Below are 24,156 nucleotides of genomic sequence, written 5' to 3' on the forward strand. Positions count from 1 at the left end.
GTGGCTTGTTAGGCCATTTCAGAGGGCATGTAAGAGTCAACCACATTGCTGTGGGTCTGGAGTCACATGTAGGCCAGACCAGGTAAGGACAGCAGATTTCCTTCCCTAAAGGACATTAGTGAACCAGATGGGTTTTTACAACAATCGACAATGGTTTCATGGCCATCATTAGACTAGCTTTTTAATGACCAGGTGAGAAAGAGGTCTAGGGTTCCCTTTCAGCCTTCACCTGGTCTTACAGTAACAGGGTTTAATTTTTAAACACACCGTGCTTTTAGCTCCTCCTTGGTGAATCTTTGTCCACTGCTTTCCAATTATAAGGCAAAGAAACCAGCACAACAGGTTTTCTCAGGTTTAAAGAAGAAAAGTGAAATTTAATTAAACTTAAACTCTAAGTGGGTTAATGCCTATGAATACACGACGCGCCCTGGCTAACATGCACAGACGATACACATTTGCAGATAGAGACAGAAAGAAAACAGAAGAAATAAAGTGGAAAAATTTGAGGCAATATCTGAGGAAGTTTTTTGTGATACGGTTCTTTGAGTTCACTGCAGTGTCCTTTATTGTAGGTAGATCTTGCTTTTCGTTGGGGCCTAGTATTCTTCTTAAACCTTGTTTGCTGTAGGAGACTTTTCTGTCTTGGGGTTCATGTGTCTTCAGTGGATTTGGAGTTCCGTGAGAAAGAGATGGGAGCAGGCAGACAGGAGGCTGTGACGAGCCAGCCAGGAGAGATCCTTTCCATCCAGGAGCATTCTGCTTTCTGCCCAAACTGTTTGTACAAATTCAAAAAAACTGAGGTTGCCCAGCAAATTAGTTATGTAACTAACTGGTTTGACCATGTCCATTTGTGTATTCAGCCATCTTAGCAGTCAACCTAGAATGCGAGCTCCCCCACCTTTAACGTCTGGTGATCAAAAGTTCATTGTTGGTTAAATGTGTCAGGGAATGTTCCTTTGTTCTTTCCAAGTGCTGTCTATTAATATGCAACTGTCCTTCCAGCCAAGATCTGGCAATTTTTTTTAAAGCAAGTCCTTTCTTCACTTCAACAACAGTTTGAAATTTAATGTTCATGTGGCAAAATTAATATGCCTCATGCTTGGCAGGTGGGGGCCTGCATAACAACAAGAAATGCAAATTAGCATGGACCATTTCTCATCTACATGTGATAACTGCAATCTAACAATCAACACCAAAAAGACTGATGTCACGTTCCAATCTGCCCCACAAAAGTATGTGAAACCAATTGTTACAGTCAATGGTCAAAGGCTCGAAACAGTCGACAAATTTATCTACCTCCACAGCACCTTCCCCAGAGCAGTTCAGATAGACACAAAAGTCGACACCAGAATAGCTAAGGCCAGCAATAAAAACTAGAAATGCTGGAACCACTCAGCAGGTCTGGCAGCATCTGTGGAAAGAGAATCAGAGTTAACGTTTCGGGTCAGTGACCCTTCTTCGGAACTAGCAAATATTAGAAATGTCAAAGGTTATAAGCAAGTGAGCCGGGGGTGGGGCAAGAGATAACAAAGGAGAAGGTGCAGATTGGACAAGGCCACATAGCTGACCAAGAGGTCATGGAGCAAAGGCAAACAATATGTTAATGGTGTGTTGAAAGACAAAGCATTAGTACAGATAGGGTGTTAACGAACTGAAGATTGAACAGCAGTACAAACATGAAAAAAAACAGTGGGTAAGCAAACTGAAAAAACTACAATGAAATGAAATAAACAAAAGAAAAAAAATCGCAAAAAATGTAAAAAAGAAAAAAGAAAAAATAACTAAAAAGAAAATTATTGAACTCAATGTTCAGTCCGGCACGCTGTCGTGTGCCTAATTGGAAAATGAGATGCTGTTCCTCGAACTTGCGTTGATGTTCAGTGGAACACTGCAGCAATCCCAGGATAGAGTTGTGAGCATGAGAGCAGAGGGGAGTGTTGAAATGGCAAGCAACCGGAAGCTCAGGGTCCTGCTTGCGGACTGAGCGGAGGTGTTCTGCAAAGTCGTCACCCAGTCTGCGTTTGGTCTCCCCAATGTAGAGGAGACCACATTGTGAGCAGTGAATACAGTATACTACATTGAAAGAAGTACAAGTAAATCGCTGCTTCACCTGAAATGAGTGTTTGGGGCCTGGGATAGTGAGGAGAGAGGAGGTAAATGGGCAGGTATTACACCTCCTGCGATTGCAGGGGAAGGTGCCATGGGATGGGGATGAGGTGGTGGGGGTAATGGAGGAGTGGACCAGGGTGTCACGGAGGGAGCGATCCCTGCGGAATGCTGACAGGGGAAGGGAGGGGAAGATGCGTTTGGTAGTGGCATCACGCTGGAGGTGGCGGAAATGGCGGAGGATGATCCTTTGGATCTGGAGGCTGATGGGGTGGAAAGTGAGGACAAGGGGAACCCTGTCACGGTTCTTGGAGGGAGGGGAAGGGGTGAGGGTAGAGGTGCGGGAAATGGGCTGGACACGGTTGAGGGCCCTGTCAACAATAGTGGGGGGGAAATCCTCGGTTGAGGAAAAAGGAGGTCATATCAGAAGCACCGTCATGGAAGGTGGCATCATCAGAGTAGATGCGTCGGAGACGGAGAAACTGGGAGAATGGAATGGAGTCCTTACAGGAGTAGGGTGTGAAGAAGTGTAGTCCAGGTAGCTGTGGGAGTCGGTGGGCTTATAATGGATATTAATAGACAACCTATCCCCAGAGATGGAGACAGAGAAGTCGAGGAAGGGAAGGGAAGTGTCAGAGATGGACCATGTAAAGGTGAGAGAAGGGTGGAAATTGGAAGCAAAGTTGATAAAGTTTTCCAGTTCAGGGTGGGAGCAGGAAACGGCACCGATACAGTCATCAATGTACCGGAAAAAGAGTTGGGGGAGGGGGCCTGAGTAGGACTGGAACAAAGAATGCTCGACATATCCCACAAAAAGACAGGCATAACTAGGACCCATGCGGGTACCCGTAGCAACACCTTTTACTTGAAGGAAGTGAGCGAAGTTGAACTCCAGGCACACAAATAAACGACATCACTTTCACATGACCTGTTTGCAGAGACTACTCAGGATCAGATGGCAAGACAAGCTTCCTAATACTGGGATTCTCTCTCTGACTGACATGCCTAGCATCCATACTGAAGAGAGCTCAGATAAGATGGGCAGGACATGCCAGAATGCCTGATGAGCACTTGCCAAAAAAAAGCTTTACTACTGCAAGCTAATTGAAGGGAAACATTCACCTGGAAGCCAGAAAAAACACTTCAAGGATACCTTGAAGGTCTCACTGAAGAGTTTCAACATCGCCCCTGAGATATGGGAGAGCCTCACAGGATCGATCTATATGGTGCAGTCTCATCAGCAAAGGTGCCATTTCCTATGAACAAAACAGAGTTGCACTGGCCAACAGGAAATATGACCTTTGCAAGGCCAGAGCTGCAAGCACTTCTTCCGGACCAACAATCATGTGTATCCAGCATACAATAGATCTTTTCGTGCTCAAATTACACTGATTAGTCATCTTCAAACACATTGCTCCTAAAACTTAACTCAGTGCCCATCTTATCTGAGCTCTCTTCAGTATGGATGCTAGGCATGTCAGTCAGAGAGAGAATCCCAGTATTAGGAAGCTTGTCTTGCCATCTGATCCTGAGTAGTCTCTGCAAACAGGTCATGTGAAGGTGATGTCGTTTATTTGTGTGCCTGGAGTTCAACTTCGCTCACTTCCTTCAAGTAAAAGGTGTTGCTACGGGTACCCGCATGGGTCCTAGTTATGCCTGTCTTTTTGTGGGATATGTCGAGCATTCTTTGTTCCAGTCCTACTCAGGCCCCCTCCCCCAACTCTTTTTCCGGTACATTGATGACTGTATCGGTGCCGTTTCCTGCTCCCGCCCTGAACTGGAAAACTTTATCAACTTTGCTTCCAATTTCCACCCTTCTCTCACCTTTACATGGTCCATCTCTGACACTTCCCTTCCCTTCCTCGACTTCTCTGTCTCCATCTCTGGGGATAGGTTGTCTACTAATATCCATTATAAGCCCACCTACTCCCACAGCTACCTGGACTACACTTCTTCACACCCTACCTCCTGTAAGGACTCCATTCCATTCTCCCAGTTTCTCCGTCTCCGACGCATCTGCTCTGATGATGCCACCTTCCATGACGGTGCTTCTGATATGACCTTGTTCCTCAACCGAGGATTCCGCCCCACTATTGTTGACAGGGCCCTCAACCGTGTCCGGAGAAGAAGAAAAATATCTTAGAAAAAAGGGGTAGAAATCTTAAGAACATACTCATCAACATATTCCCATTAGCCTCCCTTGATGCAGATTTATTGTGCTTTTATCTTTTGTACTGTTAGAAGCACCCTACTAATTGAATGGGCTGAAGAATGCAATTTGTTTGTTAAATATTCTTGCTTTAGTAAGAGCTTTTCCCACCCGTATCTGTATGTCCATCAGGACTACAGTAATATTTATTTCTGTGACTTTTAGACTATTCACATACAGTAGAATAGTCTAAAAGGGTTTCACTATATTAACACAACAAAAGTGAAATAATAGACAAAAACAACATACTGTAACTGCATCAATGTTAAAATATGGTTTATCTACATAATTAGCAGTTTTCTCCTTCCTGCTGTCTCTTTGGTTAACGTGATCTGATGAATACAATGACTTTACTGGCTTGTTTTCAAGTGGGCTCAGCTTTGGGAAGAGTCAGAAACGGCCTATTCTGAATATTCAGCTCCTACACCTGCCAATCAATGTGGGCTACCGGGAAATACATGTGTAATACGGTTTTACATTTTAGTTTAGATTCAGTGGGTGTAATTTTGACTTTGGGCAATAATGTAAAGAAAATGGGTGATATTAGATCAGCCACTCATTGTACATCTCTCCACATGGTGTATCATGGGCGGCTTATCCCATATTGCCCAAAGTCAAAATTACCCCAAAATGTTTTCAGAGGAGATGCAGTTAATGGTTATGTCATTTGCACCATCAGTCATATCACTCCTCTTTAAACTTGCAAAATAATTTACCATACAACAAGACTCCTAAAAAGCTTAAAATCCAACCGCTCACCAGTTTGGAAATACATTCTTCGTAAAAGTGATCAGTTTCTCAAGATGTGACTGCATTCTCTGGTTCAGGGTGGTATTTTCACCACAGTGTAACTCAAAAATGATGTGCCATGCACACAAAGCAATGCCTTAGTTGCATTGTATCCAGGGCCAAGTAATGGCTCGTTTATTTCAAACCAGCATGGTGCCATGTTTCAAATAGCAGAGAGTCACAAAGTGACACACAGCAAACTCAAACTGACATCATTAAGAGCTGATTGCTGGGGTTAGATCACTCAGAAAGACATTGTGCATGATTTCATCACCTGTCAGTTACGGGTGTTTCAAATTCGTAAAATAAAAGCACTGTAATTAACCTTTACCATTGTGTAATTAACCTTTACCAATGTGTAATTAACCTTTACTGTAGAGCACTGGCCAATTTCTTTTATTTACATTTATTACTGGTGATAGAACGTGAAATAGAACGGTGGCAGTGTGCAGGGTGCTGTGGAGGGGGCTATGGGTTGCTTGGTGTCCCCTGTGTATTAATTGACTCAGAACAGAATAGCTTTAAGCTGCACTGTTACTTTTCTTAGCATGTGTCAATTTTGTATATGTCAATTTCGAGTCAGTTTCATAGATTCAGCTTCTAACTGTTACTTCAGTGTACGTATGCTCATTTTCACTTAAAAAAAAAACAAATCAAATGATTATAGCAGTTCAGTAACGATGAGATGTGGTATGGTAGCTATCATTTCTCACAGGTGAGCTCCGGATCTCTGCTGGTTTGTCGTGTGGTGAGGAAGTGCTTGTGTGATTGAATAGTGACATTTGAAGAGCCGCAACTTGGTAACTTGCCTGCAATCATAGTCAGGAGAATGGCTTGTGACATTGGTCAGAAGGGAAGGGAGCCAAAACAATAGCTGTAAGTATAATCCTTAAATGGACAAACCAGCTTAAAACATAGCAGAATACATTGTGTGTGACATGGTATAATGTTACTGTCATTCTAAACAGCATATCATCCAATTTATCATGGCTAATACCACAGGAAATCCACAAGTTAATATATTAAAAACAGTACAGCAATGTGTATCAAGTGTCACACTCTGTTACATATACAAAACAGTCAATCTGAAAAGAAGAGAAGGAACACCACTACTGAATGATGGGCACTCTTGACCTGGGCCCAAAACTAACAGGCACCTTACAATTAGCCAATATCCTGACCAAACGACAATCAAACTCTTACTGATCTGAACCTATGTTTACTTAACAACAATCAGACCTTGTTGTCTTAAGGAGTCAAGGGTTCTACTTTATCAGAATATTACATTATGTATTGCATGGCACAAAACTGTTCTCATAATGCAGCACCTCATCTGCCTTGCTGCGGGCAACACCTGCTAGTAATATGTTAAAAATGGCAACACGGTATGCAGACGTCACACTGCAGACGTCACACTCCAGGCATCATACATTGTTACGGATGCAAAATAATCTTGAAAAACTAGGTGCTTTTGATATGTACTTCTCACATGCAGTCTGAAATTACAAGCATATTATAATATGCAAAGTTGCCTGGACAAACACCAATTAAAATCTGAATGACATATGTCTCTGTTCGTTAACAATATTTAGAGTCTAGCCTTAAAAGGCCTCTGTTGCACCTTAAAAGATGATATACCTTGTGCATTACATGGTATAACACTTATACTCTTGTAAAAGAGTTTAGCACTTTAATTACTGTCTGCAAGTTCGCCAGTGCTGTTGATAGATGGAGTTTTTGGGATTTCATAGAATCAAATAGCACAGAGGTAGGCCATTTGGCCCTTCATACCTGTGCCAGCTGTTTGGAAGAGCTGTCCAATTAGTCCTTTCCCCTGCTCTTTCCCTGTCGCCCTGTAAACCTTTCCTTTTGAAGTTACTATTTAATCTGCTTCCCCCACCTTTTTTAGGTAATGCATTCTGGATCATAAATTGCTGCGCAAATACTCTCATTGTTTCCCCTCTGGTTCTTTTGCAATTGTCTCAAATCTGGTGATTTCTGGTTACGACCCTGCCGCTACAGGAAACCCTTCTTCCTTATTTACTCTTTGGGGGACATTTCTTGTTTCTTTTTTCTCACCAGGCTACTGAAGCTCCTGTACAGGCCATTCACAGGCAGCATCTGGAATAGGTGGAGATCAACTAGATCAGTTTAATACTACCTTTTCAGCTGTGAGCTGCCGCTTAACTTACATAAGTGTGACTATCTTGGAAAATTTGGCTCAACAGAGCATAAGTGTTATACTCTTGGGGCATTTTGGCATTTGAACACTACTTGGAGGAATGAGCTAAAGTGTCAATATTTGCTTGATGTAGTCACTCAAAGGATTCTTCTAAATTCCAGAATGAAACCTTGTTTTTGCCCCTTGGGTTCTGTACATGCCATTGTGTTACCAGCACTGTGAAACATTAGGTGGGAGGATGTAGTTCTGGTAATTTTTTTTTTATATATTTGTTCAGGGAATTGGGCATTGCTGGCTTGTTGTCAGGGCCCATAGCCTTTGCAGTATCCAGTGCCTACAGCTGTTTGTTGATATCATGTGGAGTGAATCAGATTGGCTGAAGACTGGCATCTGTGATGCTGAGGACCTCAGGAGGAGGCCAAGATGGATCATCCACTCGGCACCTCAGGCTGAAGATGGACGTAAATGCTTCAACCTTGTCTTTAGCACAAATGTGCTGTGCTCCTCCATCGTCGAGGTTGGGGATATTTGTGGAGCCTCCCCCTCCTGTCAGTTGTTTAATTGTCCAGTGCCATTCGCGACCGGATCTGGCAGGACTGCAGAACTTAGGTCTGATCCGTTGGTTGTGGGATTGCTTAGTCCTGTCTATTGCATGCTGCTTCTGCTGTTTGGTATGCAAGTAGTCCTGGGTTGTAGCTTCAGTAGGCTGACACCTCATTTTTAGGTATGCCTGGTGCTGCTCCTGGCATGCCCTCCTGCATTCTTCATTGAACCAATGATTGTTATCTGACTGACACTGACTTTAGCTTAGACAGCAATATGAGAACCTGTTTGACTAGCCAGGTTTCTCAGAGCATGTGTCTATAAGATAGTTTCTTTTCCTGCTTGACAGTGGTTGGTGTCATCTGATCTGTACAAGATGGACGAGTTGCACTTTAGCAGGACCGGGACTAACATCCTCGCATGGAGATTTGCTAATGCTGTTGGGGAAGGTTTAAACTAAATTGTAAGGGGTTTGGGTCCCTAAGAGGGAGCTCAGATTGGAGGGAAGCAAAACTGCTAACAGGTAGTAGAGAAGTAATGAGTGAAATTGGAAGGCAGACAAGATGAAGGCAAACATCAAATAGGATCAGAATGAGGAATAATGCTGACACAGTGGTGCAGTGGTTAGCAATGCAGCTTCACAGCTCCAGCAACCCGGGTTCGATTCTGGGTACTGCCTGTGTGGAGTTTGCAAGTTCTCCCTGTGACCGCGTGGGTTTTCGTCGGGTGCGCCGGTTTCCTCCCACAGCCAAAGACTTGCAGGTTGTTAGGTAAATTGGCCATTATAAATTGCCCCTAGTGTAGGTAGGTGGTAGGGAATATGGGATTACTGTAGGGTTAGTATAAATGGGTGGTGGTTGGTCGGCACAGACTCAGTGGGCCGAAGGGCCTGTTTCAGTGCTGTATGACTATGGGAAATTGCTAGAATATCATTAAAAAAAAGACACATTTTTCTATGCATATCCAATCACTTCTATTCTCTTAATTCCTCTCATGGAGGTGTTGACTCATGCTGGCATACAATTTCATGGGTGCTGGCAGGCTGGAAGTGTTTTTCCTAACTGGACACTTCTGAATGAGTGCAGAGATTGACTGGCAGATTGTACAACCAATGGGGCTATCACAGGTAAGCCTGTTACCTGGTGTCCATACTTATGCACTTCACATTAGTGGACAATGGCCGACAGTGGGAATCTTGGCTGACTTTTGCTGCCATAAGAGAGGGGCGCCAAAGCCAATTGTAGCACTCGCACAACTCCCTGGACTGACTCAGCACAGACCAGGAAACGAACCTGCTCCGTATGACTCAGTACCACACTGTGGGGTGCACTCCTCAAGGCATCAGTGATCCGTGGAATGGTATTTGTATTGAATTGTAGACGTGTGCAGTTTCTTTGCCACAAGTACTGGAAACAAAGACAGCAGCCAGTTGCCACAATGTATTTCAGCAGTTGCAGCTTTCACACTGATGTGTTTGAACTTTTAGAAAAAAAAAGTAATATAAAAATGGAGTTACAGGCTTTCATAAATATCTTGCCAGCTTTAATGAGTCAATTGCTGTTCTTATGTCCTTTCATTGTGATTCTGCTCAGCCCTTTTCCTCAATCTTACTGTCTCTCTGTCTCTCCTTCTGTCCCATCAGTGCAGATTTGTTTGCTCCCCCATTTTGACCCTGCCTGTTCTGCTGTTTTCCCCTCTAAATACAACCTTTCTCAATCCTCCTCCTTATCTTAGCCCTGCCCAAAATCCTCTCGTTCTTTTGAGCTGCAACTGATCCCTGTCCCCTAGCACAACTGCCCCTGCCAACCCTTCCTCACCCCAGGCCTGTCTGCCATCGAGGCACTCCCTGGACTTCCTCTTTTCTCCCACAAATCTGACCCTTCCCATCTAGCTCACTGCTGTCCTGTTCTTTTCCCTCCTCCCCTTTAATGTACCCATCCTCTATCTTGTCTTAACCTGCCATCAGCACGTCCCATGAACATGACCCTTCACCCTTGCCTTGATTTCATTTGGTGTCTTCTCCCCTCCGGCATCTGCTTTTTTGGGGCCCTTAAATGGTGGTCAGTATGATTAGGGAGGAAGAATAAAAGTGCCGAAAGAGTGGAAAAAGTGGCATCTTTTAAAGTGTGCAGCTTGGTTCAGAGGTTTCCCTTTTTAACACACAGAGCGTAATGGTCACCTGGCAGCAAGTCATTAGCATTTCCCTCAGCCCCTCTCTCCTCACAAAAAAAAATCCGCGCCACATGCTAATTAGAGGTTTTGAATCTAAGCAACCTGTGTAAAATCAGACATTTTAATTTGCAGGTTTAATGGCTGTATTATGATAACTGGCTTTGAAATGCGCTTCTCGTGTTCCATCAGTGTAGACCAGATTAACAGCGGCTGACAAAATTAAAAACCTTACAATGTGACCTTTGCCTGGGATAAAAGGCTGTTTCATAACAATTTCCTTTTGTTCTTTGTTTGAGCTATTACTCCAAAAGGAGACTCCGTTTAATCTAAGTAAATGCATCATTACAGGCCTAATCCATGTCCTTCTGTCAATGTCTGCTTTAATTAAATGAGAAATGCCGGCAGAAAGATCTCACACACAAGGCTATGATTGGAGTGGGAAAGACTGGATGATCAGATCGAGATTAAACTGAGATTTCACTTAATTGTTTTTTTTTCATCCGCTTGTTTGGCTGTTAATTTAGCACGTAAAAGGCTCTTGGGTTCTAGCTACTTAAACTGCGCTTAAGGAATGGCTATTTCACTTATTTTTGTTGCTTCTTCCCCTGCATATGCATGATGAGTGAAACTGGGTGGGAGTATGTTTTGAGACTGCAACACAATCAAGAGTTTCAGATTATGTTGTGAACTGCAGTCATTGTCTGAAGATGAGTATTTCTGTAATTGTGCAACAGGCTACAGCCTGGAACAAAGTGCAATGTTTATTATAAAATTTATGTGGTCCTGGTGGACAACTGGAAAAGGTGCTTTTATTGAAATTGTGTTTTACCAGGACATTTACTGTCCCTAAATACTTAATTTAAAGAGTAAATCGACAAATGAACAAGGTCTGAACGCGTTTAACAATGATGGTGCTTCTGTAGTTTGAATCCTGAAGGCAGTGTTTTTCAAACCGTTAAAGATAACCCCTGTTAATATTGTGACGGTCCTGAGAACCCCCTGTAAGTATTGGTGCATTCCCAGAAGGGCCCTGAAAGCACTGACAAACATCTGAGACCTCTTGCTAATATCAACACACTCTTGAGAGCCTTCTGAAAATATTGATACCAATCCTGAGGACCCTCTGTAAGTGTTATCATTTTCCCAGAAAACCTTGAAACACATGACATAGTCCCAGGGACCCACTTATGAATATCGATACATTCTTGAGGACACTTAAAATATTGGCATGCTCTCAGGGATTCCCTGAGAATATTAACACACTCGGTAGGACTCTGTTGAATTATTGATACATTCCTAGTCAGGAGGACTCACCCAGCCCCCAGGACTTGGAAGAGTTCCCCTATCTCTGAGCTATTTTTGCCCATTCACCTTTCCTATTTCATTTACTTCTTTCTTAAATGATGTAAAATTAAATTATGTAAAAAAAATTAAAACCATCCATCCCTAAGAGGTAATGAAACTGTTGTTCTTACTTATACCATTGTTCCTGGCGATTCTACAAATAATGATACACTATTCTATGATTCTATGGGGAATCTTCTTGAAACATTGACCCCATGGACCTTTGTCCTAATTTCTGAAAGATTGTTTCAGGCAGTAGATAGTGGTGTGAGTTAAAAATTGATCCCTGCTCCAGAATGTCTTCTTCTTTAGCCTCCTTGTCTCGAGAGACAATGGGTAAGCACCTAGAGATGGTCAGTGGTTTGTGAAGCAGCACCTGGAGTGGCTATAAAGGCCAATTCTAGAGTGACAGACTCTTCCACAGGTGCTGCAGATAAAATTGGTTGTCGGGGCTGTTACACAGTTGGCTCTCTCCTTGCACTTCTGTCTTTTTTCCTGCCAACTGCTAAGTCTCTTCGTCTCGCCACTCTTTAGCCCTGTCTTTATGGCTGTCCGCCAGCTCTGGCGATCACTGGCAACTGACTCCCACGACTTGTGGTCAATGTCACAGGACGTCATCTTTGTATGTCACGTTTGCAGATGTCTTTGAAGCGGAGACATGGACGGCTGATGGGTCTGATACCAGTGACGGGCTCGCTGTACAATGCGTCCTTGGGGATCCTGCCATCTTCCATGGGGCTCACATGGCCAAGCCATCTGAAGCGCTGCTGGCTCAGTAGGGTGTATATGCTGGGGATGTTGACCATCTTGAGGACTTCTGTGTTGGAGATACGGTCCTGCCACCTGATGCCAAGTATTCTCCGGAGGCAGCGAAGATGGAATGAATTGAGACATCGCTCTTGGCTGACGTACGTTGTCCAGGCCTCGCTGCCATAGAGCAAGGTACTGAGGACACAGGCTTGATACACTCGGACTTTTGTGTTCCCTGTCAGTGCGCCATTTTCCCACACCCTCTTGGCCAGTCTGGACATAGCAGCGGATGCTTTTCCCATGCGCTTGTTGATTTCTGCATCGAGAGACAGGTTACTGGTGATAGTTGAGCCTAGGTAGGTGAACTCTTGAACTACTTCCAGAGTGTGGTCGCCAATATTGATGGATGGAGCATTTCTGACGTTCTGTCTCATGATGTTCGTTTTCTTGAGACTGATGGTTAGGTCAAATTCCTTGCAGGCAGCCACAATCCTGTCGATGAGTCTCTGCAGACACTCTTCTGTGTGGGATGTTAATGCAGCATCGTCAGCAAAGAGTAGTTCCCTGATGAGGACCTTCCGTACTTTGGGCTTCACTCTAAGACGGGTAAGGTTGAACAACCTGCCATCTGATCTTGTGTGGAGGAAAATTCCTTCTTCTGAAGACTTGAACGCATGTGAGAGCAGCAGGGAGAAGAAGATCCCGAAGAGTGTCGGTGCAAGAACACAGCCCTGTTTCACGCCACTCAGGAAGGAAAAAGGCTCTGATGAGGCACCGCTGTGCTGAATTGTGCCTTTCATATTGTCATGGAATGAGGTGATGATAATTAGTAGCTTTGGTGGGCATCCAATCTTTTCTAGTAGTCTGAAGAGACCACGTCTGCTGACGAGGTCAAAGACTTTGGTGAGATCTATGAAACTAATGTAGAGGGGCATCTGTTGTTTGCGGCATTTCTCCTGTAGTTGGCGAAGGGAGAACAGCATGTCAATGGTGGATCTCTCTGCTCGAAAGCCACACTGTGCCTCAGGGTAGACACGCTCAGCCAGCTTCTGGAGTCTGTTTAAAACGATTTGAGCGAAGACTTTCCCCACTGTGCTGAGCAGGGAGATTCCATGGTAGTTGTTGCAGTCACCGTGATCACCCTTGTTCTTATAGAGAATATGATATTGGCATCGCGCATGTCCTGTGGTACTGCTCTCTCATCCCAGCACAGGCAAAGCAGTTCATGGAGTGCTGAGAGTATAGCAGGCTTGGCACTCTTGATTATTTTAGGGGTAATGCCGTCCTTCCCAGGGGCTTTTCCACTGGTTAGAGACTGGCAAAAACTGTGCTGCATTGAGGGCGGCATCAGTGACAACATTTTCCCTGGAGTACAGTTCTAGGTAGTGCTGTGCCCAGCGGTCCATTTGCTTGCATTGGTCGGTGATCGTGTCCACTGATTTCGACTTGAGGGGGGCGATCTTCTTGATGGTTGGCCCAAAAGCTCTCCTAATGCCATCATACATTCCTCTGATGTTTCCGGTGTCGGAGGCCAGCTGAATATACAACTGCATAGGTGTTGCCAGTAGTCACTTGCACAGCGCCTGGCTGTTCTTTGTGCAACGCTTCTGGCTGCTTTAAGTGCTACGGATGTTAACTCGCTGGGGGCTTTCTGGTAGTTCAACAGTGCAATGCGCTTAGCAGCTATGACAGGTTCCAGCTCTTCAAAGTGAGATTGAAACTAGTCTACATTCTGCTTCTGACGTTTGCCAAAGGTGGTCATTGCTGAGTCTTAGATGCATCTCTGATGTGGGCCCACTACATCTCTGCTTCCCCTGCAGGAGTGTTTTGAAGGGCTTTTTCAAGTGAACTTAGAAACTTATGTAACAGCTGTGGATAAGAAATCCTGTTAGTGTTGATGCACGAGCGGCCCTTCTGCTTGGAGTGAGGTAGCTTCTTTGGTTTGAGTCTAACTTTGCTGCACACGAGGGAGTGGTCGGTGTCGCAGTCCGCACTGTGGAAGCTGCGTGTGATTTGGACATTGTTTATAGAGGCTCGCCTTGTGACGATGAGGTCCAGCTGGTGCCAACAACGTGATCTTGGGTGCCTCCATGAAACCTGGTGACAAGGTTTAGTATGAAAGAACGAGTTGGTGATACAGAGGTTGTGATAGGTACACAACTCCAGCAGTCTCTGTCCATTCTCATTCATCCTTCCAATGCCATAGCGCCCGAGGCAGGAGGGCCAAGAGTCATGGTTGGCCCCAACCCTGGCATTAAAGTCCCCCAGCAGGAACAAATGTTCAGTATTAGGAATGCTACTAATGATAGTAGTAGCCCAGGCTAATTTAACTACCAGACTTCATTTAATCCCGTTAGCCACTTACCACTGAGACCAGGTGGGAATTTGGCAGGAAGCAGCAGAAAATCGCATGGCCTGGAAGCCAGGGTTGTCACCAGGTAGATGGTGGGATAGGCTGCAAGGGCCCTCTCCTGCAGGTCTCCTTAACTTTCCTTTAGGGGGCCTTGGTTTAATGTCTCATTCCATCTTTCAAATGAGCCATTAAACTGAGGCCTCTGCCCTCTTAGATGAATGTGAAAGATTTCATGATATTATTTCAAAGAGCAACAGAGTTTACCCTGGTCAATATTTATCTCTCAACTAACATCACTAAAATGGATTATGTGGTCACTATCTCATTGCTGTTTGTGAAATCTTGCTGTGTGCAAATTAGGTGTTGTGTTTCTGACATTACAACAGCGACTTCAATTATGGACTGTAAAGTGCTTTCCTTTGTCAAGTCTTGGAGCCTTTCTACAAGCATTACTGGGACTCACATCAGCTCTAAGCTGGCATGAGCTCCACTGATGTCCAATGAGGGTGTAAGATTTGCAGAAGAAGTCCAAGAACTTTGCCTGACATGCCCCTTTTTGTGTAGGTGAGGTTGGCAGAAGATTCATCCAAAGGCCCCCACCAGAAATCCCTGCCAGCAATATAACCAGGGTGGAATCCCCGCAGAACCAAGTCCTGCACCAAATTCTGGCTTGCAGACTCTCCATCCTTGATCCATGCTGGAATTTCAGGACCTTTGTGTTTATTTACTAGATGAGGTGTTACAAATAAAGAAATGCATTAAAAAGAATTGTGTGCAATTGTGTACTGAGGGGAGAAACATCTCACAAGACAGTATCCCTTTTGTTAGCCTGCTTCAGCTGCATGTCGAAGTATCCCAATATATCACCTCTGCCATTTCAAGAAAGCAGAAGAACCTTTTAAACAAAAATTCCATCAATAAAGCAGGTTGTGCCATTTTGATCTGTGCAGCATCACCAAATGGAAAGCAAAATAGGAAATGTCTCTTTGAGGCTTTTATATATTTTCCAAATGCACATTCACATTAGAGTTAGGAAAATAGGATTGATAAATTCACAGTTTGCTAGAACTATTTGTCACTTCAGTCACAATTTATTTACTAACTACACACAGAGTGAATTGAGCACGTGTGGAATATTCTTTAACATAGGTGAATATATCAATAAATGCACACGACATTTCTGTTTTTCTGGTAACTCTGGATTTGAATATCACAGTAACAGAGATGTAAGTACAAGAGCCTCAGCTGGGGGAACAGTGGGGATGCTGGAATAATACTTTGTGCCACGAGATGACGGAAATTAAAAAGTTGGCTAACATTCCCACTTCTGATTGCTAACCATTGACCTTTACTGGAAATGCAAGCAGATGCTGTTCATGGACAGGATTGAGTTCAGCTGCGATGCTTCTCAAGTTGAATAGCCCTCCACTCATTTTGTAGGTGTGCATTATAAAGAATGACCATATGAGGGAGTTACTAGGAGGTCACGAGGCTCATGGAACATTATTTCACCACTGACCTTCAAGAGAGGAAGGATAGGGGGTGGGGGGGGGGGGTGGGGGGGGGGGGGGGTGATGGGAGGGCTTTTTAAAAAAAAAAACAGAGCATTTTGTTCCTTGTAAGCATTTGAATGATTTTCAAATTGCAAAAGCCTAATTTCCACCACTTAATAATTGCAACTAAATATAGAGGAGAATGGCAATTAATTTGAGGATACACTTTTTACTAATACGGAAAAATTCAAACCTTGTCATAGCTGTCATATCTTCAGATATGGTGTAAAAATAATTAAGACAGGATATCTGTTTCTCAGGTAGATGCTGAATAAATCACGGCAGCAAAAGATTTTCTACCTCTCTCATTTACCGCTCCCCCCACTCCACCCCCCCAAGATATCTGACATTATTTGATGTAAAAAAAAAAGGAAAGTATGTAACAGTCAGATTCTTAATTATTTTTGCTTGACTAGATGAAGATAAACGAAGCATGTTGTGGACTCGTGGCGACAAGGGAGGTCCACTTAATAATGTCTGCCTCTTTCTCCTTCGTTCTCTCACTCCCTTGCTGTACCCCTTTATTTCTACCTCTTTCTTGGTGTTTTATATGGTAATTAGTGGTCCTGGGGCATGGTCCTTAAGTGGAGATCATTGACATCTGTGCAGTGCTCTGTCCTATTTAACTTATTTTCTATATCAAAGCCTAATGAAAATTTCAATTCCCATAGCTAAAAGAGAGGGAATCTAGCTCATGTATTTAGTTGTATGAGGAGATCCAACAACAGATCACAAAAGCCACAGAAATCTGCATCTCATATGCTGTCAGTTCTCTGTGGTTCCACTTCTCTGTATTAAAAAGTGTCATCAATGGTGGGAATATGCAGCATATCCCATTGACAACACCACAATGCAAAAATGTCTTACCCCCTCCCTCTCTCTCTTTCTGTCCCTTTCCCCAGTTTTCTTCTCTCTTGTTCTCTATTAGCTGTTTCTGAACAATTATAAAACAACAAACAGAGGCTTGTTTTAGCAGCTCCCAGACATTGCTGTTTAAATTACCTTTTCCGACAAAAAGTGACTGTCTGTCGAGAAATTCTGTAATAGCCCCTGTTGACAGTTCTGGATGGTGCGTGTATGGCAGCACAGACTGATCATTATGGCACCCATTCTCCAATCGTTTATTTTTTCAACTCTTAAACAATAGGTTGTTGATTGTGTGGACAAGGCCAGAACAATTAAGTTCTGTGTTTAATGGTAGACCAGCATTTTAATGCCCTCTCTTAATAATGGTCTCATTATTGTTTTTTCTCTCCTTAGACTGGGCCTCGGGAGGAGGAATATTTTGTGGAGGTACGTCATTATTTTGCAAATTTCGATTAGCCCATCATGTTGTATGTGTTACACAAAAAAAAATCACAGCTAATTAAAGCACCCAGATAGGCCACTGGTATTCAAGCACATAATTTAAAAGGTAGCGTACTTGATTGGCTGGCTAAAAGGTGGTAAAAAGAGGGGATTAGGCCAGTTGCTGTGGTAACTCCCACTTCCCATCTGCACAGAACAATACACTTGTGTTTCTCTCCCACCTTGGTGCAGAGATTGGTTTTGTTTTGAGAGGAAAGGGCTTTATGAGGAATTGGAATTCAGCCTAGCAGGACAGAGTTTTAGAGCTGTTAGAGGAGACCACTGGGGATAACGGAGATGAAAGGTCACGGCAGACTCCAAGGACACCAAAGGTCATTGCCTCTTACAACAATACTTTGTCTTCTGTGATTTTCAGCTAAATGAAAGGTGCTGGCATGTCAGGAAACAAATATCTCAGCTTTACCAGGTGGACTCACCCAAAGAGACTTTCAATTCACTGTTCAAAGAGGTTAAAGGGCCTTTGTTTAACTTGCTCTTTGTTGATTTTTTATTTATCCCCCCCCCCCTTTCCGATACATCCTCACATCAACTTATCCTCCAGCTAAGAAGGTAAATAAGCCATATTGTGATTCCAGTTTGGATCTCTGTTCTGTGGCAGAGAACAAGCCTTGTGTATAATCTGCTACTCTTTGCTTAGCCCAAAATTAGGTTGAAAAGGCAGGATAGCAGTAGGGTTGCCAAACCTTCCCAGATTGCCTGGGAATCTCCTGAAGTTGATGATTGATCTCCTAGCAACCCAGAAGGAAAGTATTACATATCCCCCGTTTGCCCCTGTGCATCTCCAGTGCCCGTACTTTCAATTCTCACCCAACACCATCCTGCTGTCTCCTCTGACACTCTTCAGCCTCAGTCAGAATTTGCTTATGCCCTGTTTTCTCACTGCTGCTGTAAATGGGACGTGCCACACCTCTGGCAAAATGACGGTAGTGAGTCATCAATGGCCATGGGATTCTGCGGAAGGATAAAGTTTTTTTTAATTCATTCATGGGATGTGGGTGTCGCTGGCAAAGCCAGCATTTATTGCCCATCCCTAATTGCCCTTGAGAAGGTGGTGGTGAGCTGCCTTCTTGAACCTCTGCAGTCCTTGGACTGCAGAGGTTCAAGAAGGCAGCTCACCACCACCTTCTCAAGGTACACCCACAGTGTAGGTACACCCACAGTGCTATTAGGAAGGGAATTCCAGGATTTTAACCCAGCGACAGTGAAGGAACGGCAATATAGTTCCAAGTCAGGATGGTGTGCGGCTTGGAGGGGAACTTGCAGATGGTGGTGTTCCTGTGTATCTGCTGCCCTTGTCCTTCTAGGTGGAAGAGTTCACAGGTTTGGAAGATGATGTCGAAGGAGCCTTGATGAGTTGCTGCAGTGCATCTTGTAGATGGTACACACTGCTAATACTGTGCATCAGTGGTGGAGGGAGTGAATGTTGAAGGTGGTGGATGGGGTGCCAATCAAGCGGGCGGCTTTGTTCTGGATGGTGTCGAGCTTCTTGAGTGTTGTTGGAGCTGCACTCATCCAGGCAAGTGGAGAGTATTCCATCACACTCCTGACTTGTGCCTTGCAGATGGTGGACAGGCACTGGGGAGTCAGGAGGTGAGTTACTCACTGCAGAATTCCCAGCCTCTGACCTGCTCTTGTAGCCACAGTAATTATGTGGCTTGTCCATAGAGTCATAGAGTCATACATCATAGAAACAGGCCCTTCGGCCCACCGGGTCCATGCCGACCATAATGCCTATCAAAACTAATCCCACCTGCCTGCATTAATTCCATTTCCCTCTATGCCTTGCTCATTCAAGTAGCTGTCCAGATGCCTCTTAAATGTTGCTACTGTTGCTGCCTCCACCATCTCCTCGGGCAGCTCATTCCAGATACCCACTATTCTTTGTGTGAAAAATTTACCCCTTTGATCCCCTTTAAACCTCCTCCCTCCCACCTTAAATCTATGCCCTCTGGTTTTAGTCACAGACTCTGGCTATCTACTCTTTCTATGCCTCTCATAATTTTATATACCTCTATCATGTCCCCTCTCAGCCTCCTTCGCTCCAGGGAAAACAGACCCAGCCTATCCAATCTCTCTTTATAACTCAAGCCCTCCAAACCAGGCAACATCCTTGTGAATCTTTTCTGCACCCTCTCTAGCTTAATCACATCTTTCCTGTTGTGCAGTGACCAGAACTACACACAGTACTCCAAATGTGGCATAACCAACATTATGTACAACTTTTTTTTAGAATTAGAACATTACAGCGCAGTACAGGCCCTTCGGCCCTCGATGTTGCGCCGACCTGTGAAACCATCTGACCTACACTATTCCATTTTCATCCATATGTCTATCCAATGACCACTTAAATGCCCTTAAAGTTGGTGAGTCTACTACAGTTGCAGGCAGGGCGTTCCACGTCAACTGTGACATGACGTCCCAACTCTTGTACTCAATGCCTCGGCCAATGAAGGCAAGCATGCTATATGCCTTCTTCACCACCCTGTCTACCTGTGTTGCCACTTTCAGGGAGATATGTACTTGCACCCCAAGGTCTCTCTGCTCAACAACACTCCCCAGGGCCCTGCCATTCACTGTATATGTCCTGCCCTGGTTTAACTTCCCAAAATGCATCACTTCACACTTGTTTGCGTTAAATTCCATTTGCCAATCCCTTGCCCACTTTCTCAGTTGATCTATATCCATTTGTAACCTTAGACAACCTTCTTCACTGTCCACTATACCACCAATTTTGGTGTTTTCTGCAAACTTACTAATCATGCCCCCTACATTCACATCCAAGTCATTAATATATATGACAAACAACAGAGGGCCCAGCACCGATCCCTACGGCACACCACTGGTCACCGGCCTCCAATCTGAAAAACAACCCTCCACTACCACCCTCTGTCTCCTATCACCAAGCCAATTTTGTATCCAATTTGCTAGCTCACCCTGGATCCCATGTGTTCGAACCTTCCGGATCAGCCTACCATGCGGGACCTTGTCAAAGGCCTTGCTAAAGTCCATGTGGACAACGTCCATCGCCCTGCCCTCGTCAATGCTTTTGGTCACCTCCTCGAAAAACTCAATCAAATTCGTGAGACATGATTTCCCACGCACAAGGCCATGCTGACTATTCCTAATCAGACCATGCCTTTCCAAATGCATATAAACCCTGTCTTTCAGAATCCCTTCCAATAACTTTTCCACCACTGATGTAAGGCTTACTGGCCTGTAGTTCCCTGGCTTATCCCTGCTGCCCTTTTTAAATAAAGGCACAACATTAGCTATCCTCCAGTCTTCCGGTACCTCACCCGTAGCTAACAATGATACAAAAATCTCTGCCGGGGCCCCAGCAATCTCCTCCCTTGTTTCCCATAACATCCTAGGATACACCTGGTCAGGCCCTGGGGATTTATCCACCTGAATGCGCTTCAAAACCTCCAACACCTCCTCCTTTGCAATGTTGATATGCTCCAAGATATCGGTGTTTCCTCCCTTGAACTCACTAGCTTCCATGACCTTCTCCACGGTAAATACGGACGAGAAATATTCATTTAAGACCTCGCCCATTTCCCGTGGCTCCACACATCGGTTGCCACACTGATCCTTAAGGGGACCTACTCTCTCCCTAGCCACCCTTTTGCTCTTAATATACTTATAGAATCTTTTAGGATTCTCCTTTATCTTATCTGCCAGGGAAATCTCATGGTCCCTTTTCGCCCTCCTAATTTCCTTCTTAAGTGTAGTCCGACATCCCCTATACTCCTCGAGGGACTCACTTGATCCCAACTGTCTATACCTGACATATGCCTCCATCTTTGTCCTGACCAGACCCTCAATATCCCTCGTCATTCAAGGTTCCCTAAACTTGCCAGCCTTGCCCTTCCATCTAACGGGAACATGCTGGCCCTGAACTCTTCCTATCTCACTTTTAAAAGCCTCCCACTTGCCAGACGTCCCTTTATCTGTAAACAGCCTCTCCCATTCAACTTTTGAGAGTTCCTGTCTGATGCCATCGAAATTAGCCTTCCCCCAATTTAGGACTTCAACCTGAGGACCAGTCCTATCCTTTTCCATAACTATCTTGAAGCTAATAGAGTTGTGGCCACTGGTCCCAAAGTGCTCCCCCATTGACACATCAATCACCTGCCCATCCTCATTTCCTAAGAGGAGGTCGAGTGTAGCCCCTTCTCTAGTAGGGCTATCCACATACTGCTTCAGAAAAGTATCCTGGACACACTTAACAAATTCTTCCCCATCTGATGCCTTAGCACTAAGGCAGTCCCAGTCAATATTAAGGAAGTTAAAATCACCTACTATTACAACCCTATAATTCCTACACCTATCTGTGATTTCCCTACATATATGCTCCTCCACTTCCCTCTGACTATTGGGGGGCCTATAGTATAATCCCATCAAAGTGATCAACCCTTTCTTATTTCTAAGTTCTACCCATATGGCCTCGCTGGACATTCCCCCAGGATATCCTCTCTAAGTACTGCCGTGATGTCCTCCCTAATCAATAGTGCAACTCCCCCTCCTCTCTTACCTCCACCTCTGTCACTCCGGAAGGATTGGTACCCCAAAACATTGAGCTGCCAGTCCTGCCCATCCCTGCAGTTCAGTTTCTGGTCAATGTTAACCCCCCCGGATGTTGATAGTGAGGGATTCAGTGATAGTAATGCCATTGAACATTAAGGAGAGATGTTTATAATCTCTCTTGTTTGCGATGGTCATTGCTTGGCACTTGCATGGCATGAATGTTACTTGCCACTTATCAGCCCAAGCCTGGATGTTGTCCAGGTCTTGCTGCATCTGGACATGTGCTGCTTCATTATCTGAGGAGTCACGAATGGTGCTGAACATTGTGCAATCATCAGCAAAAATTCCCACTTCTGACCTTATGATGGAGGGACGGTCATTGATGAAGCAGCTGAAGATGGTTGGATCTAGCACACTGGCCTGAGGAGCTCCTGCAGTGATGTCCTGGTACTGAGATGATTGACTTTCCACAACCACAACCATCTTCCTTTGTGCTAGGTATGACTCCAACCAGTGGAAAATTTTCCCTCTGATTCCCATTGACTCCAGTTTTATTAGGACTCCTTAATGCCATACTCAGTCAAATGCTACCTTGATGTCAAGGGCAGTCACTCTCATCTCACTTCTAGAGTTCAGCTCTTGTCCATGTATGGACCAAGGCGGTAATGAAGTCAGGAGCTGAGTGGCCCTGGTGGAACCCAAACTGAGCATCAGTAAACAGGTTATTGCTGAGCAAGGGCTGCTTGATAGAACTGTTGACGACTCCTTCCATCACTTTGCTGATGATCTAGAGTAGACTGATAGGGCGGTCAATAACCAGGTTGGATTTGTACTGCTTTTTGTGCACAGGACATATTTGGGCAGTTTTCCACATTGCCGTGCAGATGCCCGTGTTGTAAATGTACTGGAACAGCTTGGCTAGGGGTGCAGCTAGTTCTGGAGCTTAAATCTTCAGTACTTTTGCTGGAACGTTGTCAGAGCCCATAGCCTTTGCAGTATCTAGCGCCTTCAGCCGTTTCTTGATATCACGTGGAATGAATCGGATTGGCTGAAAACCGGCATCTGTGATGCTGGGGACCTCAGGAGGAGGCCGAGACGATCATCCACTTGGTACTTCTGACTGAAGATGGATGTGTAAGACAGTGACTCATTCCTGAATATAACCTGAAGGGATGCCTGGAAGGAAGGGAAAAATATCAATTATCTTTTGCTTGGAGAGAATATCGAGTTTTTTTTAAACATTAAAAGCCTTGTGCAGATTGTTAAAGGAATTAATGGATGTAAAATGGGCTTGTCTTTCTTCATCAGTGTAAAAATCCAAACTAGTGTCCCTTCTGGCATGCTGATCTGAACAGGAAAAAAGGTTTAAAAGAAAGGAAGTGAAGGAGAAGGGAAAAAAAGCCCCTGCTGAAATTGATAATTTCATTTCAGCCTCGGTAATACCTAGAATGATTGAGGAGTAAGGGAATGGGTCTGAAGAACTATGAATTGTGCCTGTCAATTACAACAGAGAAACTCTCCTCATCTCATGTCTAACCAGGCTGTGGCTAGTACATGATGGAAACTGTGCATTCCAGTTCCACTCTTTCCCATTGAGTCTATATTGTTAGACAAAGTAAACAAAGTTTGGAAATTCCAGTGGTGCATGTGGATATTATAAAATGTCACAAGGTCAAGTGTCATTTGAGTGGATATCATGTGATCAAATCTCTAGGTATACGACCAATCAGTGTTGGAAACCTTTGTTAGGAGTGGGCTGAGAGTGGGACAATGTTTGCTTTTCTGCTGATGAAAATCAATTGCAATCATCAGAAACAAGGGGAATACATGAGCTTTAAAAGACTTTTGGTGTAATAAAAACAAGAAATGCTGGAAATACTCAGCAGGTATGGCAGCATCTGTGGAGAGAAAAGCAGAGTCCAGCACCAGAGTTCCAGCATCTGCAGTATTTTGCTTTTATTTTAGTGTTCCAGCATCTGCAGTATTTTGATTTTATTAAAGACTTTTGGTGTGTGGTTTTCATTTTAGAAAATTTTGCACATGCTACTTAAAAATTTGGACAGTCTGGTTGAAAAACAGGTAGGTGGCATCCTTTGTCATGTATCTGTGCACAATGAGTGAAACTGTTTTTCCTTTGCTGGGTATGTTACTAACTATTCACCTGGTGCAACATAGAAACATAGAAAATAGGAGCAGGAGTAGGCCATTCAGCCCTTTGAGCCTGCTCCGCCATTCATTCTGATCATGGCTGATCATCCAA

General features: G+C 44.2%; 1 protein-coding gene across 16 annotated transcripts in view; it reads left to right on the plus strand.

Annotated features, from left to right (window-relative positions):
- The window catches only part of sox6 (SRY-box transcription factor 6), a 720,990-nt gene that overhangs the window by 201,843 nt on the left and 494,991 nt on the right, over positions 1–24,156 (plus strand). For 15 of the 16 annotated variants that reach the window (XM_068046281.1, XM_068046293.1, XM_068046282.1 and 12 more), the window contains one exon: positions 17,262–17,294. The exons of the other annotated variant lie outside the window; for it this stretch is intronic. Coding sequence is in view for 4 of the 15 variants with exons in the window: in XM_068046285.1 (XP_067902386.1) it covers positions 17,262–17,294 (33 nt within the window). In the remaining 11 variants the exon portion in view is untranslated. The remainder of the gene's footprint in view (positions 1–17,261; positions 17,295–24,156) is intronic. 16 annotated transcript variants of the gene reach the window in all.

This window comes from Heterodontus francisci, chromosome 14 (assembly GCF_036365525.1).
Source record: "Heterodontus francisci isolate sHetFra1 chromosome 14, sHetFra1.hap1, whole genome shotgun sequence".
NCBI classification, from domain to species: Eukaryota; Metazoa; Chordata; class Chondrichthyes; order Heterodontiformes; family Heterodontidae; genus Heterodontus; species Heterodontus francisci.